General features: G+C 39.2%; 2 protein-coding genes across 4 annotated transcripts; both read right to left on the bottom strand.

The window, feature by feature from the left end:
• Positions 1-1,332: 1,332 nt before the first annotated feature.
• On the bottom strand, positions 1,333-7,952 carry dolpp1 (dolichyldiphosphatase 1). Its single transcript, XM_066712940.1, has 8 exons — positions 7,853-7,952; positions 6,008-6,108; positions 5,241-5,325; positions 4,810-4,909; positions 4,233-4,331; positions 3,124-3,252; positions 2,736-2,825; positions 1,333-2,594 (listed from the first exon to the last, which is right to left on the bottom strand). The coding sequence occupies exons 1-8, from the start codon at positions 7,926-7,928 to the stop codon at positions 2,558-2,560; spliced, it is 717 nt and encodes a 238-aa protein (XP_066569037.1). The 5' UTR covers positions 7,929-7,952; the 3' UTR covers positions 1,333-2,557.
• A 3,125-nt stretch (positions 7,953-11,077) lies between these two features.
• Positions 11,078-24,646, bottom strand: miga2 (mitoguardin 2). Of its 3 annotated transcripts, none has more exons than XM_066712937.1 (16): positions 24,560-24,646; positions 22,829-23,028; positions 21,970-22,180; positions 20,964-21,079; positions 20,366-20,486; positions 19,366-19,496; positions 18,866-18,983; positions 18,551-18,654; positions 18,199-18,311; positions 18,037-18,109; positions 17,639-17,725; positions 16,940-17,038; positions 15,992-16,126; positions 15,610-15,663; positions 14,998-15,114; positions 11,078-14,882 (listed from the first exon to the last, which is right to left on the bottom strand). In XM_066712937.1, exons 2-16 carry the CDS (start codon positions 22,922-22,924, stop codon positions 14,685-14,687), a joined length of 1,773 nt encoding a protein of 590 aa, XP_066569034.1. In that variant the 5' UTR covers positions 22,925-23,028; positions 24,560-24,646; the 3' UTR covers positions 11,078-14,684. The 3 variants fall into 3 exon arrangements, with proteins under 3 accessions (XP_066569034.1, XP_066569036.1, XP_066569035.1); XM_066712939.1 differs by having other exon boundaries at positions 24,517-24,616; XM_066712938.1 differs by lacking the exon at positions 24,560-24,646 and adding an exon at positions 24,388-24,515.
• Between the last annotated feature and the right edge of the window lie 122 nt (positions 24,647-24,768).

Here is a 24,768-nt window from a genome sequence, read left to right as displayed (position 1 = left end):
GTAGACTTCTTATGAGGATTGTAAGCCTATGATCTACACCTTTTCCATACCCAATACTAGTTGTTGATAATCAGTCATGTAGTCCAAGTGTCAATTAATGCTAAGGACTTTCCCTACTGGTCCCCCTTTGACTGTGCATTGTGTAACAGATACTAATGCTTTTGTTCACACCAGCAAGCACACAGGCAGATATGCATATTATACAAGTCTTTCAGAAGATATGGAATATAGGTAATATTCGTCCGTCTCCCCCTCCACCATTGCCTCCACTGCTCTCTTACCTTCTATTGTTTTTCCCATGTCTGTCAACTGTGCTACCTCCTCTTTGTTCTCCTCACTTGATTCTCTATGTCCTCTCGAGTTTCGTCCTGTCCGTCCCTCCCCTCCTCAGCCTTGGATCTCTTCCATTCTCTGCTCAACCCGATCCAGTCTGCACGCCACTGAACAGAAGTGGAAGAGGTCCAGGCCTCCCTCTCAATCCTCATCCTCCTTGATCTTTCTGCAGCATTTGACAGTCAATCATTCCATCCTTATCTCCTGCCTCGCTGACCTTGGACTCTCTGGGACTGCTCTCACCTGGTCCTCCTACCTCAACGACCAGACCTACCAAGTGACATGGCAAGCTTCCTCATCCACCCCCCAACCTCTCCTCACAGGCTGTCTACCTTTAGACCCTTGTCTCTCCATACATCCCCTCCAGACCACTGCGGTCTTCCGGTGCCAGAAGACTTACTCTGCCTCCGCTCCACTCTCCTTCCTCCAGAGCCACTCCTTCTCATCCCTGACCCCTAAGTGGTGGAACGACCTTCCCACTGAAATCAACACAGCCGAGTCCCTGACTTCCTTCCAGCGATTACTCAAGACACATCTTTTCAGACAGTACTTGTAATTTTGTATTTTACTCTCCTGTAAGAAAGCACTTATACAATGTTTTGTCATACTACTTGCCTTGCTTTACTAGTACTTGTATTGTGTATTTTGATTTCCCCTATGCTCCCTTTCCCTTGGCCCTCAACTGTGACCTAACATCGTCTGCACTCATCAGCTTTTACAATCCAGGATGTAAGACCTCATATATTGTTTACTGTGCATCTTGTATACACTTGTGTAAATTGTAATTTGTAAAATGTATTATGGCTTGAATTGTACTGTATTATTGCACTTTGTATTATTCTTATATTTTGTAAGTCACCCTGGCCAAGGGCATCTGCTAATAAATAAATAATAATAGGTAAACAGAGATCCATCTCTTGATGGTCTTGGTGCATCTAATCATACAATTTAACCAGTGGCACTCCAGACATGGAAACAGTATAGCCTTAAACAACTGAATCAACACATTCTAGTTTTCTTTTATTTTTAATCATGACAAATGTTTGCCAGGCAAAACGGAGGCACCACAAGAGCTATTCGACTGTAATATCTGTAGTTCTGTTCAAAGGACATTATTTTCCTTGCAGTTGATTAAATAAAACACCTTAGGAGTGTGCATACCAAACTTTTAGCAATCTGCAACACTATACCCCACCACCCATAAAACTAGCCCCAGTCATTAGTGCCAGGTTCTTTATGAAGTTTGTCAGAATTATGATTTATTCATTTAAGATTCTACTTAGTAAAGTCCAAAGCTGTCAGTTGGAGAAGACAAGGTAAAACGTGACAGGAAAGTAAGCTATTTTATTCTCTATTGATAAGGCTTCTTCTGCAACAGGGATGCTGTTGAAAATACTTAGCAACTTTCTGTTGTTTGGCTCAGAACCCTCCTGGCTTAATGCCAACACCTGAAAGGATGCATAATTTATTATATATATATATATATATATATATAATCATTACCATTATACATATATATGCACGTGTAGAAAACATTTCAATACTTGCACTTAATAAAAGAGGCTGACATACTCACACAAAGACACAGGTTAAGTACCAGGGATAAAATATCAGTTTCTCTTCCACATACATCACTAGTGTTAATAAAAGCATTTTTTTTTCTTTTTAATTTTCACAAAGTGCAAATTTAGTTCATATTAAACTTTCAACTGTTTTCTTAAAAAAAGTGTTGTTTTTTTTTTTCTTTCTGAAATGCATGTTCAAGAAAAAGTCAAAATAATTATTTCCACCCCCCCCAAAAAAACCTGGAAATTCTTCCCTAAAAAAAAAAATTTAATAAAATTACACTCTACTAATTTCATGCTGAAATAATATCAACGAACCACTTTCATGTTATTCGCTTTTTCGGAATCCTTTTTTCTGCTCCCAAATTCAGATACATACAGTTTTATTGTTTTTTTCTACTGCCAACGTGCGCTCGTGGTTAAAATATATTAATTTTGTATTAAATAGTTTGCCTCCTGCACGGTCTTGCATGCATCAGGGAGCATTTAGCAAGCTGCGCGAGCACCAGAAGCAAGCCAATGGACTTGTTCGGGCTGTAGGTCAGTCCCAGTACTTCCTTTGGTCCGTCCTTTAAATGGATCCCCCCTTTCGCTCCAGATCTGTTCAGATTCTCCAGTGTGCGAGGTCCTTTCCAAGTTAAAACAAGGATCTGTGGAAATCACTGGAGTTTTGTTCCCAACTTTCGTTGTCTGTTTCTAAATAAAATAGAAACCGCATTAGATATCAAATAAAATATTCACTTAGTACTTTGAAAGGTCCCATGTATAGAACAAGCTTTTAAAACCAGGGACATGGAGCAGAGCACTTCATTTTTAATTAAAGCATAAAGCAGTTACCGTGCTTCTGATCGTGTTACTGTATATTCAAACCACAAGATGTTCGGAATGAGGCTTGTATCCCGGATGAGAAAAAACTCTGAAATTGGCCTGCAGAGAGAAACGAAGAACTAAGTTAATAAAGGAATAACCAACATGATTTGCCCCAAAGAGTAAGCTGCAGCAAAAAAGGGGGGAAATAATTACAGAGCTGAAAGTGTTGTCCAGTGACCACATTTACATCTGACAAATTTGCTTGTGAAAGCTGCTTAATTTCATAACAGATGCTAACTTTTCAGTGTCCTTTATCTGTATTTTAGCAATACAATCGGTTACTTTAAATACACAAAGCTTGCACTGATAATAATTTTTAGTTATTGCACACAGATACCCTTGACTGGATACCTACCATGCTGCTATCTTGGGAAACAGCGGTGTCAGCAATTCCTGTGTGAAGAAGAACCAGAATACTCCTATAATGCTGCCGGCTACTCCTCCGTATATAACCTGACTCCAGGAATGGTACAACAAATAAACTCTGAAATAAAAGGAAACATCATAAGAGAAAAACACTTAATTTCATCCACAGAATATCAGCTCAAACAGATAATGGCCTCCTCAAAGGTGGGCTCTATGGTCCACACAGTGTTGGCTTGAGTCTGGATTGGCTGCCAGGTATTCTTGGGCTAGATGTCTGTCAGGGTTTTCTTGATGGGCCCTCCAACAGTGACCCCCTTGTGGCTTACTATACAACTTTACAGCATTACTGTGGGAGCTGTATTAATTCCTCCTACAATGGTATCATTCTCCTGTTTGCACTGTGGAATTAACATGTATGGTTATCAATCTTATTTTCAATAAGAAGTTTGTAACTCAAAGTGTAATGTGTGTAGCAAAACATTGCAAAGTTTCAAAATAATTTATTTTGATATTTACTGAATATCAGCATTTTTACCCCACCAGATATTAAAGTCAGACTAACTATGCGGTAACTGGTGTTATTAAGAATTAGTACTACTATATTCAATTCAAAACAACACAAAACTGCTGTGAATGTTATGGAATAGTGCTATCTATAGCACTTGGACTACAGAGCTCTGCCCCAGAAAATTAAACTCTCATAAAAGTAGCCGTACGGTCTACTTCTGCTTAAAATATGACCCTTCTGCATAAGGGTATCCCCATCAGATCCTGCATTACATATAAGGCTTTGTTGTCATGTATGCAAAGTTGGGGTCAATCTCAATTTTTCAATTCCAATTCCCTCTTTCAGACCCATTCCAAATTACAATTATTTTTGCCATGGGCACAATAGGCTCTACTGGAATTGGAAATTCATAGATAAAGGAATTGCAAAAGGGACTCGAGTGGAAACACTGGAATTGACCGCAACCCTGCACGTCGGAACAAGTTGGTTTATGCTTCAGCTTAAGCTTGGCGTTTTAGCTTTTGGATGATTATGTGGAACATGGATATTTTAATATAGCAGGGTTCTGTGTATAAATTACGTTTTCGTACCTGCTGTATGACACAGAAAAGGCCACAGTTAGCAAACAGATGGACAGGATGTGCCTCCACAGCAGTTCCAGACATTTGGCATTGTTAGTTTGATGCATTCTGCACAGAGAAAAAAGAAAACAAAAACTCAAAATGGACAACTCTCATAATCAGTCTGATTTAGATTACCTACTTTGGGTCAACTACTCAAGCATACCCTCTCAGATAAAAACAGTAAATAGGGGTCACGGTTACACAGTTCAAATAAGCTCATGACCACATTCAAATTATATATATTTATTTGTTGGTAAATATTGGTAAAACAATTTCCATTTTACAATAAAATACCAAATTTCAGTTTATTGTACATTTGAGGAATTAAATATTCTTCATCAAAACTTAAAGATCCCCATGCTGTATTTAAAGACTGAAGATTCTAAATTCTAGCATCCTTTTTCACATTAAGATAAATATTTGTTTTTATTTAGGAACAGTTAATTAATAATACAAATACTAGATTTTTCTCAAAACTTTCCTCGGATTTTGGCAGCACTGTAAACTGTAGTCCTTACAAGGCAATTCAAAACCACACACTTACCTTAAATATAGGAAGAGAAAAGAGTATACAAAGAAAAACCAGATGAACTGTGAGTGGCTGGAGGGCATTCCATACTCAGTAGTCAGTGTGACATGAGCTCCTGCAATCACAAATAACACAGGCACAGCATTATTTCCCCAGACAATGAAAATATTTAATTCTAATTTTCAGTCCGACCACATCTTTTTGACCTGAGGTGTACAGTTTCCGTTTGTTCAACTGTGCTAATCGCTGTAAACTTTAAGTAAAATCTTGCATTTCGGTTGTTGTGCGGGGTTGTTCTTTACGGAAGTTAAAATTAATCATGCTGGTTATTGCCTCCACTGAGGGTTCTTGGTTTTCGTTGTATGCATATACACATGGGCTCAGTCAGCCATATCAAATAATATCTCCCGTCTCCAAGCCAAGCAACACAACTGGATGCTCCATACCTTCACAAGGCCTGGGCTCTCTGAGTATGTGTTTCAGTACCCAATTTACTCCCTCGTTAAGTATCAGCCCGCCAAAAAACGAAATCTGAAAATAAGAACACAGAAACAAACAGAAGTATTACATTAGCAATTCAGGATGTAGTTCCTCAGGATGCAAATTGCCTAATTTCTTTACCAGGGGCATCGTTTTTTCTGTTCAAGTCAGTGGATCACCAAGAAGGACAATAATCCTGAAATGGGTTCCATGTTGTGCAGAAAGTGTAATAAGGAAATGACATGTCTCAAATAAATATTGCATGACATTCCTGAGAAACATCCACTTCACATTCACAGACAGGTGCTGAGGGGTACAGATTTATTTGTTGATCTCAAAATGAGATTTTATCTAATTCCTTCAGTTGCCAAGGTAATAAGATATTACCACCAGTCCTTATATAGGTCAATCAGTCTCCAAAGACCAGCCAATATATCCTCTCAAAGCATGTCAGTACACTGCAGCCTTTTATTAGGTGTCAGCTACAGTAAAGCTTGAGTTGAGTTTTAAGTGTTTTCCTCAAATAATTAGCTGTAAGACTCACCAAGGAGTTTGGATAAGAGCAGTTGACATGATCCCAGAATTAAGGTCGGCTAAGTTAGGACCTTGGTAAATATTTGGGGATCATGCCATCTAGTCTAATAACAATATACTTGTAAAGTAAAACTACGATTCTTTGACATTTCTGAAGGGCCTCCTCCATACTAAGCAAGATAAAGCTAGCGCAACTTACTGTATGAAGCTCCCGCTTAAACACAATGAGTGTTACGAAGCCCACCAGGATAAAGATTGGCAAAAGACTTGAATAGGCAAGGAGTTCTCCTGTTAGGTCTCCTGGGAAAAAGAGAAGAAAATAAAGTTATGTCAATTAATATTTTTGGTTTAAAACAGCTCATTCTACTAAATCTACTGAAGGAAAATAATTAAAAACTAATCTTTATATATAACAAATACATACATCTCAGGATATAGATGGAGAAATATTGTATCCACCCCCTTTGTATTTGTATACATTTGCATTAAACAATTCAGGGCACAGCACATGAATTTTGTTTATTTAAATGCAAAATGCTTGCAGACTAGACTTCAAAACAGAAACCACTATTGGTGCAGCTGGAAAGTATTCTTCGGACTGTAGGATTTTCTGAGGACATTAGGACACCAACTGAGGTGATTAATACTAAAAACCGAACAATCAAAATCATGTCTATCGATTAATCAGCACTTCGTAAGAATAAGTGGAAGAAACTGATTCACTTCACAAGACAAAAAGTTTTCAACAATACATTAACAATTTCTATAGTGATTTTTTAGATAAATGCATATCTATAAATAAACTCAAACATTTTAGCACAGGGAAAAACATGCATAAACTCTGCTGAACTCAATCAACCATATTGAACTACAGTGGGTTTTTGAGTCGCATGTGCATACCATTTTCAGTGATCTTTCATGTAGAAGGCATTTTAAGTGATTAATGTTTTACAAACCATCCATATTCCAATATTTAACCTTGTCACATAATAAAGCTCTGACATAACATAGGCGAAGTATCTTTACTATTAGTTTTCTACGCCTAAATAATTTAAACTATCAGTTAGGGGAGGATGGGTTGTCTCTAGTAACAGCTGACAACAATGGCAGCAATGCAACATTTAAGCACATAACAGGATGGTGCATTTGAGCACTGGAGTTCATTAAAAAAAACTTTGAATTGAACAGTTTCTGGTTTTCTCCATCGCTGTAAGGTTTCAAACGCGTATTGTTCCGTCAAGGAATCCATTCTGTATCAATCCATTTGTCATAGCTAAGTTTAGCAAGTGCACACGTACTATGGGAGGAAACGACTGTGGATAAAATTGGATACGATGGTATTTGGTCGTTCAAAATAAAACTAACAAGCTTTACTACACCAACTGAAGTGTGATCATAAGTGTTGTGACTGGTAGACACAGACAGATATATCTTAGCGGTTTCTGTGATGGAATGAGTGCTTTGCCATTTGCAGGCAGGTCCTCCTACTACGCAATGAATAAAACTAGGCAGTGTAAACACAGACACTAATGCATAAATGTGCATCAGTATCCTGCATCATTATAATCTAGATCAAGTAAAACTGAGCATAATTGTGTGCTATTTGGCAATGATCAACTGGGACAATGAGGAACAGCAACAACAACAACAACAACAACAACAAAAAGTGCGGTAGTAAAAAGTGGGTATGCAACATCTTCTTGCGCAGTCCTTATGGCGAATACATTTAAATGCGCTGCCTTTATCGACATTCAAAGTCATTTTTAACGCTAAGATGTGACTATAAACCAGAACCCATTTATTGTAGACAGTTTTGCAAAACTGCGCATGCGGGAAATGGCACACTATTTGGCAGCTACTATATTACGTACGCTTCTAGTGCCATATAGCCGTTTCGTATAGTAGCTCACTATTTAGCAGCTATCCATGGCCGAGTCCATTCAGTAGCTGAAATTTCCAAACTATCCTTACAGTGGATACGTTTTTAAACTATTTGGCGATATACGCATCTGAAATAAAAATTAAGGTTTAGAACTGTATTTACCTTGCGGGTACTCGACATGGGTAAGAGATATCGACCGCCATCGAGGTGGTACCGAGCACTCTTCTACCGCCGCCATCTTACCCGGATACCGGGCACCAGAGACAGACCAATCAGAATTGCAACGCCCAACTTGCCTGGACCAATCATAAAACACAGCTGTGGTCTCGAAAACGGACCAATCAGAAAACGAACCTGGAAACCTGTCAGGGAGCCAATCAGCAAATTGGAATTGTGATCTGTAATGCGTTTCTTCCAATCAGATCAAGACTTTCAGGTAACCAATTAGAATCCGACTTCGAAAACTGTTTTGTTGTAGTATGCGAATAAGAAATGTCAATTGAATGAGAAAATCTATTAAACGTAACTTTGTGCTGTTCTTGCAATAACAGTACTGAGATCTGAATTCATTTTAACAGGCTAAATACTTCCACTAATTGAAACAGTGTAGGGTTTATACCTTAGTGCATTGGATAATATTTAAGAAGCCCAATCCTATCCTAAAATAAAATAAATAAAATCACTTTTAAATAGATATAGCCAGCTACAACAAAGGGATCACTGTGCCAAAACAAAATGAATGTGAATATTAGTAATGCTGAAAAAACAACTATGCACTTGTAAGGTCTGTGCAGGATATTCATGATCTAACCTAGCCAGTGTAAATAAACACATTTAGCATGAAAGCTGGGCTTCAGTGTTAAGACGTGTAAAATTCCTATGGTTTCTGTATTAATCTTCTCAAAGATGAGCGTACAATTGCATGTCTCATGTATGCATGTATGACCTCTAACTCCAGTCCTCAGGCTTGCAAAGCAAATGCAAGGATGTGACTGTCTCATAGATATTCAGTCACACTTAAAATGGGCTGAAAAAGGAGCATGTGTGTACTGTACATTGTCTTCAACGGCAATGTGCATAGATCAGCAGAGGGACAGGTGAATGGATTTATAACGGTTCAGCAGACTGTACTTTTACCATTTTGTATTTGGCATGGCCTAGATTCCATATTAACAAAGAACCATTCATACTGGATGTCTACAAGAAAGCAAAATACTGTAATACAGAGAACGGTTAGGATTCAATACAACAGGAAATAGTTTTCACACATTTCTGGCAGTTGTTCTGATAAAAGGTGAAAATAAAAAAATAAAGGAAAAGTTGATGTTCGCATGATAGGCATACTTAAAGACTAAATTATTTATAATAAGATACATCTTTGGTGTAAAAATATAATATTTTGACAAAATGCAGCAGAAAGGGGGGATTTAAAAAATATGTTCTCTTGAGAAATAATCAGTAGCAGTTCCAATCAGGTCTACGATTACAGTTACAGTGGCATGGATGACTGTTAAAGAAACAATACAAGGAACTATACAAAATCTAGCACACTATTGAATAAACTGATGTGCGATACATTAAGGATAATATATTTAGGGAAGAAAAGGGCACTGACATTTGTAATCTGCATCCAACTGAGGGTTAAATCCACACTGTACTCATAAGTATATAACCTCACAGCCCCCCCTCCCCCCCAAAAAAAGCTCCACAAAATTTGAATGGTTGGTATATTTTATTGGAACTTTAATTTATTCCTTCATGGAAACTAAGACAATATCAAAATAGTGCACCAAAAACAAATGAAAGAAACAATATAACTGAGTACATTAGATGGACTAATAAAAAGACATACAAGCAGCATACAATTCAAGTTGAGAGAGAAAACAAGAAGATGTACATTTTACCTAAAATTGATTAAATTAGAATGGTATTATGTAGTGCAGTGAGTCTAACAAAGATATGTAGCAAGGAACAGTAGGTTCAGAAAACAAAAGGAACAAGGTCCGCATTGCCAAAAGGCACAGTTAAGCAGTTAAAACGATTCAGAATAATTTCACAGACAATAATGCACACTTGCACATTTGCATACTTTCCCTAGCTTAGGCAATATTTAAATGGTAAAGGGAAAAAGCCTACAATGAAACAGAGGAACACAAGACAACAAAAGAGAGAAAATTGTGAGAGTAGATAAAGGGTAGACATTTCCGTTTTGATGTCAGTGAGAGTCTAGTTTGAACTGTAGAATTTAAAAACACAAAGTCTCAGGTTTTTTTTGTTTAATTTCCCTTAACCAAAGCTGTTTTTTAATATCTCTGCTTACATACAAACTCATAAAATAGCTATATTATGGGATTTTTGAAACAGACAGTAAAATAAATCAGTAATCTCTTTCTACTTAATGAATGTTTTTTGATAAAACAGAAGTATACATTAAGAATGGCGAAGGGGCTTGTGGAGTCCACCGTTGTTGTTGTAAAGATGGTAATAAGCTTACAGTAGGTAGAAGGCAGGATCAAATATTGAATTTCTAAAGGAACACATTCATAAACATTAACAGGCACCTTAGGCACCAAGGGCTCAGAAAAGAAGGCAAACATTTGTCAGGAAAAGAACGTCAATATGAAAAGACAACGTTTTATAAAAGAGCAAAGGTCTTGTAACTCCTACAGAGCTGGAAAACCATTGAAAGTGAAAAAAGGCCTGTCGTTGGGTGAGAAGTGAGTGCTGCTCCTAGAGTTATGTATTCAAAGCCATTTAATGGGTTTATTCTCTTTAGGATACTATACTGCCTTATTCTACCTGATCTTAAAATAATATACATAAATAGTTCTTATGTTTATGTTTAAAAAAAAAGCATGACAATCCGTTCCTTAGAGTTTGACAATTTCATTTATCACCTTCCTCTGTGTACTTCGTGATCTGTTCTCACCCACTGATAAATTGTGTAAAAACTATAAATATGTATTTCAATCTCTTTCCCATGATCTGTCTTCTTCACATAAAAAGGTCGACAGAAAATGAGATGCAACCAAAGTCTGTTAGACCAAAGTTATACACATACAGCGTGTACAAAAAAAAAAAATACAAACACGATTACAAAAAGACAAATAAAAACATGAGCACTTGAAGAAAGCACTGAAGGGCAAAGGATTTCAAGCATCCACTGACAGATACAAATAAATTAACAAAACATCAAATGCCAAAACAAACAACAAATATAAGGATTCTGGTTCACAACACATCTGCTTGTCAAAGGTCACCAGAAAAGTTCCCTTGTTATTTCTGAAAATATATTTCCTCATAATCAGATACTGAATAGATATTTGGAACGTTTTTCAGATTAGGTGAGATTTTAATGGCATTAGCCAAATAAAGAAAATATAGTTGTTGTTTTTTTTTTTTTAATACAACATTATTAATCTGAAGTTAGAGTATTGATGCTTATATACATGAGGGGGGAAATGCTCTAATAATGTTAAATACAGAATAATCTATATATCCTCTACAGGTCTAGTATTGCAGAACTGCCCTACAATGTTAGTTATCAAGTACTGGTGAATCAAGTCTCCATCTGAAAATAATACAGTAGGTTGCTGGTGTCTCTCCAAGCATTTATAAGCCCAAAGGGGAAAAAGGTTAATGGCACAAACTGCGTCTCCCTTTTTAATGGATATTCAGTGTAACTCTCTGCTAAGCTGTGTTTTAGTTCACTGAAGTTGTCTCTTTACATTGGACTTGTCATACGAAAATGTTCCAACAATCTGCTTCGGTCTATACATTAAAACATATTGAAGCATTCAACTTATTTTAAATGCAAACATCAGATTCAATTTATCTGGTTGATTTATGTGTAGTAGAACATGAGAAGTGTCTGGCACATTTCCTAATCTCTTGTTTCCAATATTTTTCGGCAACTTGTTATAAATGGACTGTTTTCTGTTGTGATTCAGTTCTCATTTGTGGAACAATGAAACACAAACGGAACAATTATCAGACGGAAAATTGCTATGGAGGCATTGTGTTTCGCTTGTGATTAGATTACTTTGCGTCCGATTTCCCTATCCGTGCTGATGTGGGACCTACTTCTCAAAAAGTATGACACATTAATACGAAATAATTAAACATAACATTGCCTAGCAACAATCACATGATTGCACAAAGTAGAAATGACTGTTCCATTTAGGTATCTTATTTCACTGGAAATTAAATACAGATGAACAAATCAGATAAATAAAAATGAATTAAATGAAAAGCAATTAAAAATCCAATAATTACAAAAAGGGGGGATTTCCAAGAGCATTGGTTTTCTTATGCCATGATGTTGTGCTTTATTTATTTTATTTAATAATTGTAAAGACAAACATACCAACGCTGTTACGATATCTGCGTTAGCCTTTCGTTTTGTCAAAGGTTTGGGGCCCAATTGTTCCCAATCTTCAGACTCTTTAACAGTAAATTAATCTATTGTTTCCACTGTGGAATGGAACTGTGAATATGCTTTCTAGTTTGTATTGGGATTCACTTTCGCCACATACATAACAAACAAGAGGTCATGTGAGAACTGGGCCACTTCAATGGAAACAAATGGGCCACCGTGTCTTCGGGCTTTTTGTTCAACCCTAAACCCTTGCTTTCTTACAATGGAAATTATTGGATTAACTGGACAGCACAAACTTTTCAAACTATTGCGCTGGTACTGTACTGATTGAATGCATATTCAATAAAATCAACTGCAAAACATCTGTAATTGTCTCTTAAAGTAGGTAAAGAAAATAAAGAGAACTGTCAGTTAGATGTGTAAGAGATTACTGGACACTCTGTGGATTAATAACTACTGCAGAAAACACACAGACCCGGGTAGTCGATTTCAAAGCTGGTGGCAGAGTGTTAGCAGAAACACCCACTGATTGGATGTTACCCCCATTCCTGAGTTGATTTGTGATCCAGTGTTTATGAATTTAATTATCAAAGCAATTATAATTAATCTGAAAACAATCATTTGTGGGTTCTTACAGCAAAGGAAACAACAGCCATGGTAAATTAATTGTGGTGGTTTCTGAAACTCTTTAAAGTGGAACTAAAAGCAGAAGGTCCTGTGTCCCTTGGGGCGGGAGTCTGCCCTCAAAGAAAATCAACGTCTTTCAACTTTACAACGAAGAGAAGACTGCAGCACCCTGTAAAGTGCAATTCATCAGAGTATTTTATCTGGAGACACACTGGATCCTGATTGACACTATTAGATATACCACTACTTTTGCTCAAATTTCCTAATAAGAAATATACATAGACGTTTACTTCCAGGATTTGAATCCATTTAAATGTATTTAATAACAGTTTCCAGAAAATGCATTTCTGTTTTACAGCTGGTGACAATGTATGGAAGAGGCTTAAAACCTAGAAGTTTCAAAAACAGTTCCACAGTACTATAGTTTTATTAGAAAGTGCAAATTACAGCACATATATTACTGTATATGACACCACAGCATGTTGCTGTATAACTACAAAATAAAAAAGAAACCCATCAAAATAAAAGATTTGCACAGAAAAACAATCCTGCTGGAAACTGTTATATAAGTTTAATGTACAATTGTTAAAACAACAAACATTTATTGGCCTTCATCTTTCCATTGAACTACAAGTCATATCTTGCAATCCTGGCAATAAGAGAAAATCGAATTAAACACTCAAACTGAAGGGTGACAACAAGAGATTGCCTGTGTTAGGAAATGCATTTGTTTGTACCTCACCTGAATTTCATATGTCAATCTCTCCCCTCAATGAAAATGTCCAGGACGGAGAAATATTCTAGCTTCAGGCACCGATGACACAGATACTTTGCAAGTGATCCTCAGAGAACTGGAGAAGCCCATGATTGTTCTGACCAGAGCATGACAAAAATTAAAAAGGTTGAAGGGTGGGTTATCGCAACATGTTAGGGATATTTTGGTGGCAGCCCTCCTTTGTGGCGTCGTCCCTATATTGGCTGAGGTTTTTGCAGTATTTCCACCCATAAAATAACAGTTTTCATGTAACAGGCACACTTACAAAAAATATATAACATTTATAAGATGTTTAATGGTTTGATGACCTTTTTCACCACCCTAGATCTTGACTATGCCAAAGAATTTCACCACAGGAAATTACAGGGCCCCGGCAGACTCTCTGATGAACCCAGACGATCTTCCATCCACTATTGCGCAAACTCATCACTTGCTTTAAAGCAAAGATACTGGCCATGACATAGATTTCCACTGTTATAAGACCCGTCAATCTTCCGGTATTAACGATGTCACCATGGTGTAATCCACAACCCAGATTGCTTCGACTGCTCTTTTTCTCCTGAAAAAGACATCCACTTCAGCAAAAACGCTCCCTAGTCCACCTGTCTAAAGTATGGTTGCATATACCCAGGTACTTTAGCTGAGCCAGAGGTAAACAGTCAGTTAAGATCCCAGATTTGTCACATTCTGCACACTGCTTTGTGAAAAGGCATTTGATTTCTTTGTATTACATAATATAAGTGAACACCACCCGAATCATTCCTCCGTAATTATGATGTGCCTCCTTAGTTAGGGAAATACTTAAACAAAATCAATAAATAAAGTACACCATGTAGACCAGTGACCGAAGAAATATTCTGAGGATTAACCAAGTTGCAATCAAAACACAATCAGCGTCTAAAGTGTATTTTTCTCTGGTTGCTGCTGTTGTTGTTGTTGTTGTTGTTGTTGTTAAAGAGTCTTAAGTTTGCCAACCTCTGAGTCCACGCCACAGGGAAGGTTTTCAGTTGGGCAGCAGAATATGTATCCCTTGAAGAGCATGATTTGCCCCCCGTGGGAGTTTCTCAGGGTGTTTTGTTTTCACAGTGCAGATAGAGGCAAAGTCAGACTTACAGATCGTCAACAGAGCACTGAAATCTGTGGCAACTTGTTTCATTCCTGAAACTGAATAGTGGCAAAACCAGTGATATGAAATGAGGTTAAAAACAAGGCCCTCAGTTATGCTCAGAAGGCCCGTTGCCAAGCGGCACGGATCCGTTTGGCTCCGCTATGCTCTCGATGCCCAGGTACCCGAGGAGAATCTCACTGCGTCGTCGAGACAGCCTCAGAATGTCGTCTGCAAGGAACTGTGTGGTCGTGAAGCGAACTTTGTCATGATCAAACATGTCCTTCAGGTACTGAACAATTTGTTGCTGGAGAATGACAAAAAGAGAAGAGATGTATTTATTTTCAGCTTAAATCAAAATATACAGCTTGTTAATAAGGAAACAGGTAGTAAGGAACAAGTGACATAACTTCTGTGCTCACCTTGAAGATATTGCACACCTCACTGAGGTGTTGCTTGGGGCCTAGAAACCCAAAAGCTAGGACTGGGCTCACGTGCTCCGAAATGGAATAGAAATGGGAGATGAAGCCGTCCGGTACCTACAAGACAGAGAGAGAACATAAACTTCTACTACATTGATCAAACCACATCCCAGACAACTAAGAGGATATTAATGATAATAAAGTATCAATATGTATGTAAGTTTATCTATAGAGAAATCTCATCTCCCCTCAGATTAACAAGTAATAAAACAAAAGATCAATTACTGAGTCGGCTGAAATACTGGAGCTGCTAAACTTTCAATTTGAGCTTAATTAATTTCATTGATTTACTGAATCCCCCCCATTAAAAATGCAACATTGAAATATAAAACAGCAGCAATAAGCACACACAGGTGTATATCAACACAGCTTCAAGCTGGCAAACATTGTGGTTTCAACTTGCATATTCAGCAGACATGACGGTGTCTCATTCTGTGGAATGTATATTAATGACACAAAATTCTTCCCATGATTGAAATGCTGCCTCCTACAATGTTAAACACATAGTCGGCCCCCAGCAACTCCCACACACACAGTCCGATTTGTACTCACCATGAGCAGCCGTCTCTTGGCCTTGAGAACCGACCAGCAGGCCGTGGCGAGAGCCTGAGAAAAAAACAATCCACACCAGTCTTGCTAATTTTCTTTAAAATGTTTTCTTCATACAGTGAACAATCACCCACTTCTCTGTGAAAAGCAACTCACATCAACAGGAAGGATACACCTGATGAGCAGGAAGCTCTGTCTTGAAGTTTTTAAATCATGGTTCAAACTTTCACTGCAGAGGACAGAACACTATACAAAAGAAGAAAACTCTAAAGAAAGCTTTTACAGTTGCTGCTAACACTATTATTACTACCACTGCTACTATTCAATGAGAACACACTCTCCTAAGGTCTGTTGCTGTTCTTCATGGGGGAGGATGCTCACTTACTGTCTCTTTAAAGCTGTCTGACAGCCAGCGGTTGCGCAGGACAGCCACAACAGAAGAGGGGGGACTCTCCAGGTCTTCGAAGGCGTCCATCAGGATGAAGTCCAGGGCGATGTCGTAGAAGTTCATGCACACCACCTGAAGGGGGCAGGGGTCAGTCAGGGTCAAGGCACTGAGCCGCACAATGCAGAACTGAAGTTTAAGCCTGCCATGCTCTCTCTATATGAGTCACACATTTATATATTCATACCAGGTGCCCCCGTTCTGGTTCATAGGTTGCAACAAGCAAATCATGTCTGAACAGGTTCAAACTGGGAACTTGAAATTGAACTTACCACTAGAGTCTTCATTAAATAAATAACTTACAAAGCACAACTCAAAAGACTGGCCATCTCCAAATAAATTTGATTAGATTCTGGTCATTTTGTGTGGGCCATCAATGCATGTAATCTTAATTTGTGTTTTAATTATATATTTGCTTTCAAGGATATATGCACATTTCGACTTTATTAAGAAAGGAGAGAGACCCCGTGCTTAAAAAAAGGATATAGTGAAGTTACGAGTGGTGCGTAGACCAAAACAGAGTGGAGACCGCATGCAATACTTTTTCAAAAGTTATACATTTCATAATTTTTAATATTTTATATGCAGTGCATCTCATTGTACAGTCTAATTATATTTTATTTATTTTTGCCTAACAGACATATAACATCAGAGTTTAATGCCATCTGCTGGTAACTAAGCTAGAATACAACTAAAGGTTTAGTCACACAGGAAACTAAGTGCCCCAATACAACACTTTTTGTTGTGAGATTGTATTGAGTGAGTCTGCGTTCAAGTCCTGAGAAGAACCCAAGCAAACCTTAACAAAAAGCCTTGTCACCTTACTGCAGCATAAGTTGATTTTCAGAGTAGCTGTGGGTTAAAGGGGTTGGGTGAAGAGCAACTCACCCCTCGGCCCTCCAGCTCCATCTTGGTTGTTGTCCAAGTGTCCTCCCTCTGGGTGTAACGCACCATCTCCTCATAGCTCTCCAGGAATGCTTTTGGGCTCTGGAACAGATAAGAGTACATGTTAGAGTACATACAGTACCTAGGAAACCTGCCAGACCTGTGTAAACCAGATTCCTTAAATGATAGGAAAAGCTTTCCTGTTTTTCTCTGTATTTCTAGTCATCCATTCCACAGCTATTCATTTCAGCACTGAATTACAGTACCACAGTACAGCAGGAGCTAGAAGCATAGTCATGCTGAGGCATTGATAGTAGTAGTGATATTATATTCATAATAATAACTTCTGATGCATGGACACTTTGCCAGGGAGAGGTGAATATTAAGCACATTGAACACACAATGTAATGAATATGGCATTTCATTCATTTACAGGAGTGAGGAAAGAAGCTCCCAGCCTTGGCATGGCGAGCTTCGGTGAGAATTGCTCAACATTTCACAAAGCGGTGTGCAAAGTGTGGCAAAAGCCAAACTTCACTCCGTGGTCCTGTTTAAACACAGATCACGGCCCGGTGCTTCCACGGCCAGCAGAGCAAACAATCCAGAGTAGCCCGAGCCTACTGACCCCGGGTGCTTAACTAGCGCCAGATCGCTATCCACGGTAGCTTTTGAAGGCTGTGGCGGCACTTTGGAAAGACTCACCTTGTTAGCCTTGGCCATGAGCCCCATAATCATGTGCTTGCCAGTCTCGCTGAAAAACAACTGGTGAGTTTCGTCCACCAACAACATCTGCAGAGACAGAAGCACATCAGTACAGTAAGGCAGTGAGGATGACCTCATTTCCTTCTGGTATGAACAGAGGTTATAGAGGACAACTGCCTGAAATCATGCCTTTCAAGATGTCCTTGTTAGTGAAATACTGAGTAGACATTTTGTTTGTGAGGCACAGGGGGACAAAAACAATCTAATCAAATCGAATGTACTTTAAAGTGTTTATTTTGGATAGATTTTGGTTGACATGACCCACGATTTTGCGGAACAGGGAGATGCCCTCTCAGTAGGATCTCCTGAATGATACGAGCGTGAAATGAATGACACACCTGAAACGCCTGTCTCACACAGTGCAGCTTGGCCAGAAAGTCCTGGTCACTGTAGCACTCCAGGACCCCTGTTCTAGAAGACAGTACAACAAAACAAAAAGTAAACACCTTGGCACAAAAACGATCTTAAACATTAAACAAGCTTTTCAGTCTATTTCCTACCTGAGAGTCCTACAGGACACCTTTCCTTCCCTCACAAGGCCCAGAGCCTCTTCATACAGGGCTGCTGGCTTCGAGGGCTGATAGACTTCGTCAAAGGAAAGGGAATCGAAGAGCTGTGGAGAGAGACAGAGGACAGAGGCAGGATGAAACTCCACTCGACTCACAAAATGATTCTGTCCGTCTGAACGATGCCCTGAATCTGTGAGTATCTTAAAAACAGGATTTACGGGACCCCTTTTTACCAAGCGGATTTTGATTTAGAAACTCATAAATGGAAAAACAACTTCGGAAGTAAAACGTCAGGCGGTGTCTCCAGCTCTGAATTAGAAAGTGGGAGCGCGCACACACTCGCCTCGGCCGCAGAGAAGAAAGAGTCATCCGAGGTGGCGCTGGCCCCGTCGTCCTCCCGCAACTCAGCAAACTCCACGTTGGGCAGGATGAGTGTCCCCTCGCTCTCTGACCACCACAGGAAAGAACAACAACATCAGTTCAAGATCAGGAGGCACAGCAACTCTCTATCGCACTGTGGCTTCCCTGCTTCCTCTTTCCTCTCTCTCTCTTCTAAAGTCTGCAACACTGAAGCAGGGTGCAGACAGTACTAATGATGCTCTTATAAAGTTGTGACAAAGGGTCAGTTAAAGAGTTTTCACAGCCACAACCCCCTTACCAAAGTCGGGCAGCAGGCTGTCCGGGAGGATGGTGGTCCCAAACTCCTCCTGCAGGTGATACGCTCTGTGCAGAAGCGTCTCCAGCTTCTCCGCGAACACCTTGTTCTTGGACTCCGGCTGAAACCCAAAACCAAGAGACCCCAGATACGGTGTGTTCATTTGTCGGGATCATAGTCATTAATTCTAAAAATATTTTCGTGGAAGTATAGATGTAGCCATACATAGCTTAACAAGAGTAGGGAGAATGCATTGAAGGATTTTTGGTATTTTACTGTTCTGAAAGAATAAATGGTTTGTTTATTTCTTTTTTCCTACCACTGCCTTTAACTTTCCACCAGAGTTTGTGAGAGAGAGGGGAATGAACAGTACTTGTAACAGTGATGGCTACTTTTGCATCAGTAAAAGACTGCATTTACTACAACTGCAAACAAACACAGTCTCCTTCGACACCTACGACAGGATTATTACTCATTTCTAGCAGCCCACGAAGGGCAGATACCTCAGGCTTTTCTTCTAGCTGAGCTCCTTGTGGGACCAGGCTGTTGCTGGTGGTAGCGTCTGACCGACTTCTGTGCCGGATGTTCAGGGCTAGCTCCCATTTCTGCAGGGCCTCCTCAAACAGCTCCATCCCTGCAAAAAACAGGGCAGTCAGCTCCGGCACTGAGCTGCACTGCTGGGATTTCAACCATCTGCTGGCATGGCTGGTGGCAGGCTTTACACTCAAGTTTATACACGCTAGAAAGAACTTTCATTGAAAACTATTTACTTAACTTTCCTGCCTTTAGCACATTACAGTGTTTCCTAGCACACTGTGGCACATTGGTGTGCTTTCATGGAATATGTGAGAAGTCAAGCATGCAAAAATACAATATAACAAATAAAACAAAGATAGGTGTGCCGTGAAATATTTAAGTAGGTGTGCCCTGTTGTTTAACATTGGTGTTACCTAACTACTGTGAGAAACATGATCATTACCTATATCAAACTAGTCCAATATTCCAAATTGCTCACATTGGCTTATACAGGGTCTGAGTGTATTTGCCTTTTTTGAAGTCTGTAGTAGACAGAGCCACTCTATCACTGCTTTATGTTCCTTTCCTTGACATTTTCAGGGGAAAAGGTAAACATATTGGTAAACTGATAACAGATCTTGCTGTTTCCAAGAGTACTTCACAAGGACACAGAAGTTGTAAGGTGGAATTATACCAACTGGGACTGAAAAAGGTGCATCATATTTACTAATTATCTACATTTGTGATTATTCAGAAACTACTAATAATATCCAGTATTAATATGAATTGATTGTAATAATTTTAGGTTCAGGTTTCTCACTGAAGTAAGCCTTGTTTTAAAAACTTTATAACTGGAAAGAGCAGGTGTGTCATACAACATTTAATTTGAAAGGGCTGGGATTCCACGGTTGAGGGGGTTCAGTTTGGGACCCTCTGCTGCAGGGCGTGGAATTAACGGATTGAAGACAGCGTCTCGCTCCTGCTCACCCATGATGTAGAGATTCTCAGCGTTGGAGTCCTCCGCTGCCCCCGGCTCCTCCTCCACAGCCTCGGCCTCCCACGGGGTTGTGGGATTGGTTGCCTGGTTCGGTGAGGATGGGACCCGCATCTGCAATCGAAAGAAAACTGCGTCAAAAACAGCGTTTCAAACTCGTGACTGCAGTAAAACCTGACAATGGCTAATTCTGCCTGCTTCCGTCCATATCAAGCAAAGTGAATAAAACAAGGGTCACAGGTATGTCAGTGTATCAGCTGGCAGATACTCAATGGAAGTAAAAACATGCTAAGTATATTTAAATAATAACCTCGTAACAGAAATAAGACTGATTTTAACATAAATAAATACTAATACCACAGGTGCTCCTTTCAACAGGATGGTATTAGTGTAAACAGTGTTTTTTTTCTATGGGTGTCTGTGAGGAAAGCAACCGCTATCCTAAATGGAAAAGTCTGTAAACCTCAGTTTCTTTAATTAATCATCAGTTGTGTGGTGAAAGGCTACATGGAAAACAAGCTTGTTAACACAGTATGTGGAGGACCCCCGGGCTGCCTGATGCTCTGCCTGCTGCTGTGCTGATTCTCTTACGGAGGCCAGGCTGTGAGAGGAGCTGGAATGCTTGCTGGGCGCGATGGAGGAGATGCCACTCAGTGTGTCATTGCTGCGGCCGCTGGGACTGGTCACCCTCCGGCTGGAGAACGGGGCTGAAAAACGACACACGACTGCTGATTATTGCTCTGCTCTCACCCAGCATCGTCACAGGGCTTTACACTTCTTCTGGCTGCCACTAATACTAGAATTGTCCCTGCCCAGAACTTCACAATCAAGTCTGGGCCCTGTCAATCCAGCAGTGGTTTGAGACAAGATTGGGCAAGTCATGTGCAGTGTAAGTTGGGTTAGTATCACAAAGAAATGAAGTAACGATTTCTGGCGATTTGCACAAGATGAAGAATACAGAAACAATTACAGGAACGTTACTAATATGCCAACAAAACGCATAGAAATCAGTGACAAAGTGCAAGATCCAAAATCTAAGGACAGTCTCCTCTAGTAATCCACATTTAAAATCCAGCTCTACTATGTATGCCCAGAGTGATAAATTGCTTCAGCCGTAGCAGATGACATTATCTGCAAGAATGCACACAAAGGCAGGTCAATACACCACTTTTCTTATCTCTTATTTGCAAAAAGCAAATGAAAGTTAATGTTTTACTTGAATGTCCCCCCCCATAAACCAGACAACAAGAGAGACAAGAGACTAGGAAGTCTGAGAATGTGTTTTTCTACCACTGAGCATAATTTGCCTCTGCAGAACTCCAATTTCTTGCAGCAAATAAAGAAATGTTTCCTCAAGCTGTATAAAGAAACCATTCAGTTTAACAACACTATAAAAGACTCAGGTCTGTGTGCAGTCATTTAACTTAAAATTGATCTAACTGCCACAGGTTGTTCGCATTTTACACATCACATTACAGTATTTAAAGCAGAGGAGGCATTTAAATTAATCTACACCATTTCAGTTGCTTTATAAAAGGCTTGCTTGTTCATCGTGCTCAAATAAAAAATTCCCACGTTTCCCAGACAGAAGCCTCACCTCTCTTCACTGATGACTGTCTCCCATTGCCCAGTAGGGACTCTGGCACAGCCTGCTGTTTCTGGGCATCCTTTTTCTGGGTGATCTGCTTCCTCTTGCGGCCACGTCTCTTGAGGTGATGGGCAGTTAGGGCCAGAGCCACGCTGCCCAGGGCTGTGGCAAAGAGCACCTTCTTCAGGTTCGGGGAGAGACGCAGCTGGGAGAAAATGGACTGGAGGGAAGTGACATGTAAGAGACCCCACAGGATTCTGTTTTGCAAATATACATCAACCCCTACATAAAACGTCATTTCCCATTTTCCATTGCCATCTGTGCCTCTACAAACTCATTTCCTTTTACAGTATTTCCGTGCCTCAGGAAGATAATTAATTCAAGTTAAGTAATTGGGTTCCTCCAAAGCATGGCTGCAGTGCCAGGTTTACTCAACACTGCACGTGTGTTTGCTTTCTTTCAATGGGTGTTCTCTTTCATTAAAAACACATCTATATCAAGGCACATCCTGTAGATATTCCAGGGTAATGTTGGCTTATAAATTAAATACAAATACCTTTCCATACTCCAGGTTATTTGCAAGCCTCTGTTATGGTGGTAAGATTGAGACTAGCAAAAAGGCTCTAAAGTATTTAAGTATTGATGTCGCCAGATGTCAGATCCTGCAATCTGGAAGGAAGAGAGTCATCCACAGCTGATCTATGTGGGCTATATGTCAACCTTCACTTTCTTGAACTAAAATAGTCAATAAAGTAAACCAGGATGATGAACTCCCGGTCTAGTGAGATCTATCAGCAGCATCTGAGAGACTGCTCTGGTTATATCAAATAAAACAAATGCGATGAACTTCAAGACTGTGAAGACCTACCTGCCCAAAGGTGGAGTAGAGAAACACAGGGATCTCCGCCACCGTCATGGCCAGGGCCTGCATGATCGAGACGCCTTCCGTCCTCCTCATTGACATTTCTGCAGTCAGACTTCCACGACACACAGAGATTTACCCGTCACGCCAGGCCAGCCTCCAAGAACGACCCGCTTTATCTGCCCTTGCCGGCCATTTCACAGATCCTGTCAGACAGAGAAACCCAAACAAGGAAAAAAAATTAGATTAACATTTTTGTGGCCCGACTTAATCTCCACCCTCCTGGTGATGGATTACATTCGATCCAGAAATGCTGCTTTTTATTGGAGAAAAATGTACAGCCACTGAACTGAAGTACATGATGATTTATAATTTCCGAATGTAAAACTATGCTTGTAAGTGAGTAACGTTCTCACAAGCCATGTACGCCTACCTGGTAAATAAACCAAGACTTGTTTTCTCAGTGGATAACAAATCCACCATTGTGTAATTTTAAGCCTATACTGGCAGCCAGGCAAGCAATACTTTTGTTACAAAACAGACTGCAGAAGGAAAAAAAAATTATGCACTTTTTATATAAACAGATATTCATTTTATTAATACATATTTACTTTTTTTAATGTGTGGACACAAGATAAATCTTGTTATTTTGGACATTTTGCATAATCACATAGCTTACACCTTAATTTCTTTACACTAGTCTATAGGCCCTTTAATTATTTTCTGGGCAGATCAATCTTTATAATCACAGTTAGAACACATGCTTAACATATAACATTGTTATGTATTCCTACTTTCTACTACCTGCTTTATTTTCAAACAGCATTCGTATCATTGCAAATGTCAATTGATGTCACCCATAACATAACTACACTCAAGTCAAAAAACTAAAATCAAACCCCCATGTAAGTTTTGAATACTCTTTAGCAAAATAAAGTACAGCACAATTAATTTTAAATAAAGCACATATATTTTCATAGTAATTAATAATTTAATTTATAAGTAATTGTTGTTTCAATCAAACACTTCAGAAATCTTTCAGATGCATTAATATTATAACAAATGAATGACCTTTAGACTAGGTCACTCTGCATTGACAATGCAATATAAAAAGACTAAAAGTTAACCCTGACTAATTATGCATTATTCTCAAAGAGGAAACAGAGAAAGTGAGTGTCAATCAAATACTGCATCTTTGAATTATGCATCAAAAGGTCAGGTGCACCAAGGAAACTAGTGCCTTAGTGGTAACAATATGTATAGTATAACTTACATTACAATATGGTAAACATTTTATATTAAAAACGAGACAGATATATGTATTATATAGTGTGAATAAATTGTCATGTGCATGCAGTGCAGTGGTCTCATGTCAGATCTTTCAAATACAGTAGCGCGAAAGGTGCATTTAAATACAATTCACCATGCACACACATTAAGAGACAAATAAGCACACCTAATACAATAAAAACAAACACAAGCATACCGCACTAGTGATTGTTTTTATAGCTACCGAAATGATTATTAATCAAATGGTCTTTAATATGGACTGGTTTTTCCTTAACCTGATCATTGTGAATTCATTGCTGTCCTTGCTTTCTGAGATCCACTGACACTGATCTTGCTCCTACACTAGACAAGATCACGGCGCTGTGCGGTGATAAAGACTAAGCATAAAAACGAGCATCATTCACCAGCTGTAATGTTAAGAGACAATTGTCCCCATCGTTCACTCACTCTGCGGTAGTTTGGTCATCTAGCACAGAAGGGCATTTTCTCCTCTGCAGTTCACACTAGCTTGGCGCTCGGTGGAGAGGAACCACATTTTGGATTGACCTCTGTGTGAGCCAATGGCTGTTAGGAAAAGAGCACAGGATGCCAAATCCACCCAATCACGGCGCAAAGGAGGCGTGGCTGAAATGACATCACCTCCAATCACAACACAA

This window comes from Amia ocellicauda, chromosome 9, assembly GCF_036373705.1.
Source record: "Amia ocellicauda isolate fAmiCal2 chromosome 9, fAmiCal2.hap1, whole genome shotgun sequence".
NCBI lineage: Eukaryota > Metazoa > Chordata > Actinopteri > Amiiformes > Amiidae > Amia > Amia ocellicauda.
This window is presented reverse-complemented; position numbering and strand designations above follow the sequence as displayed.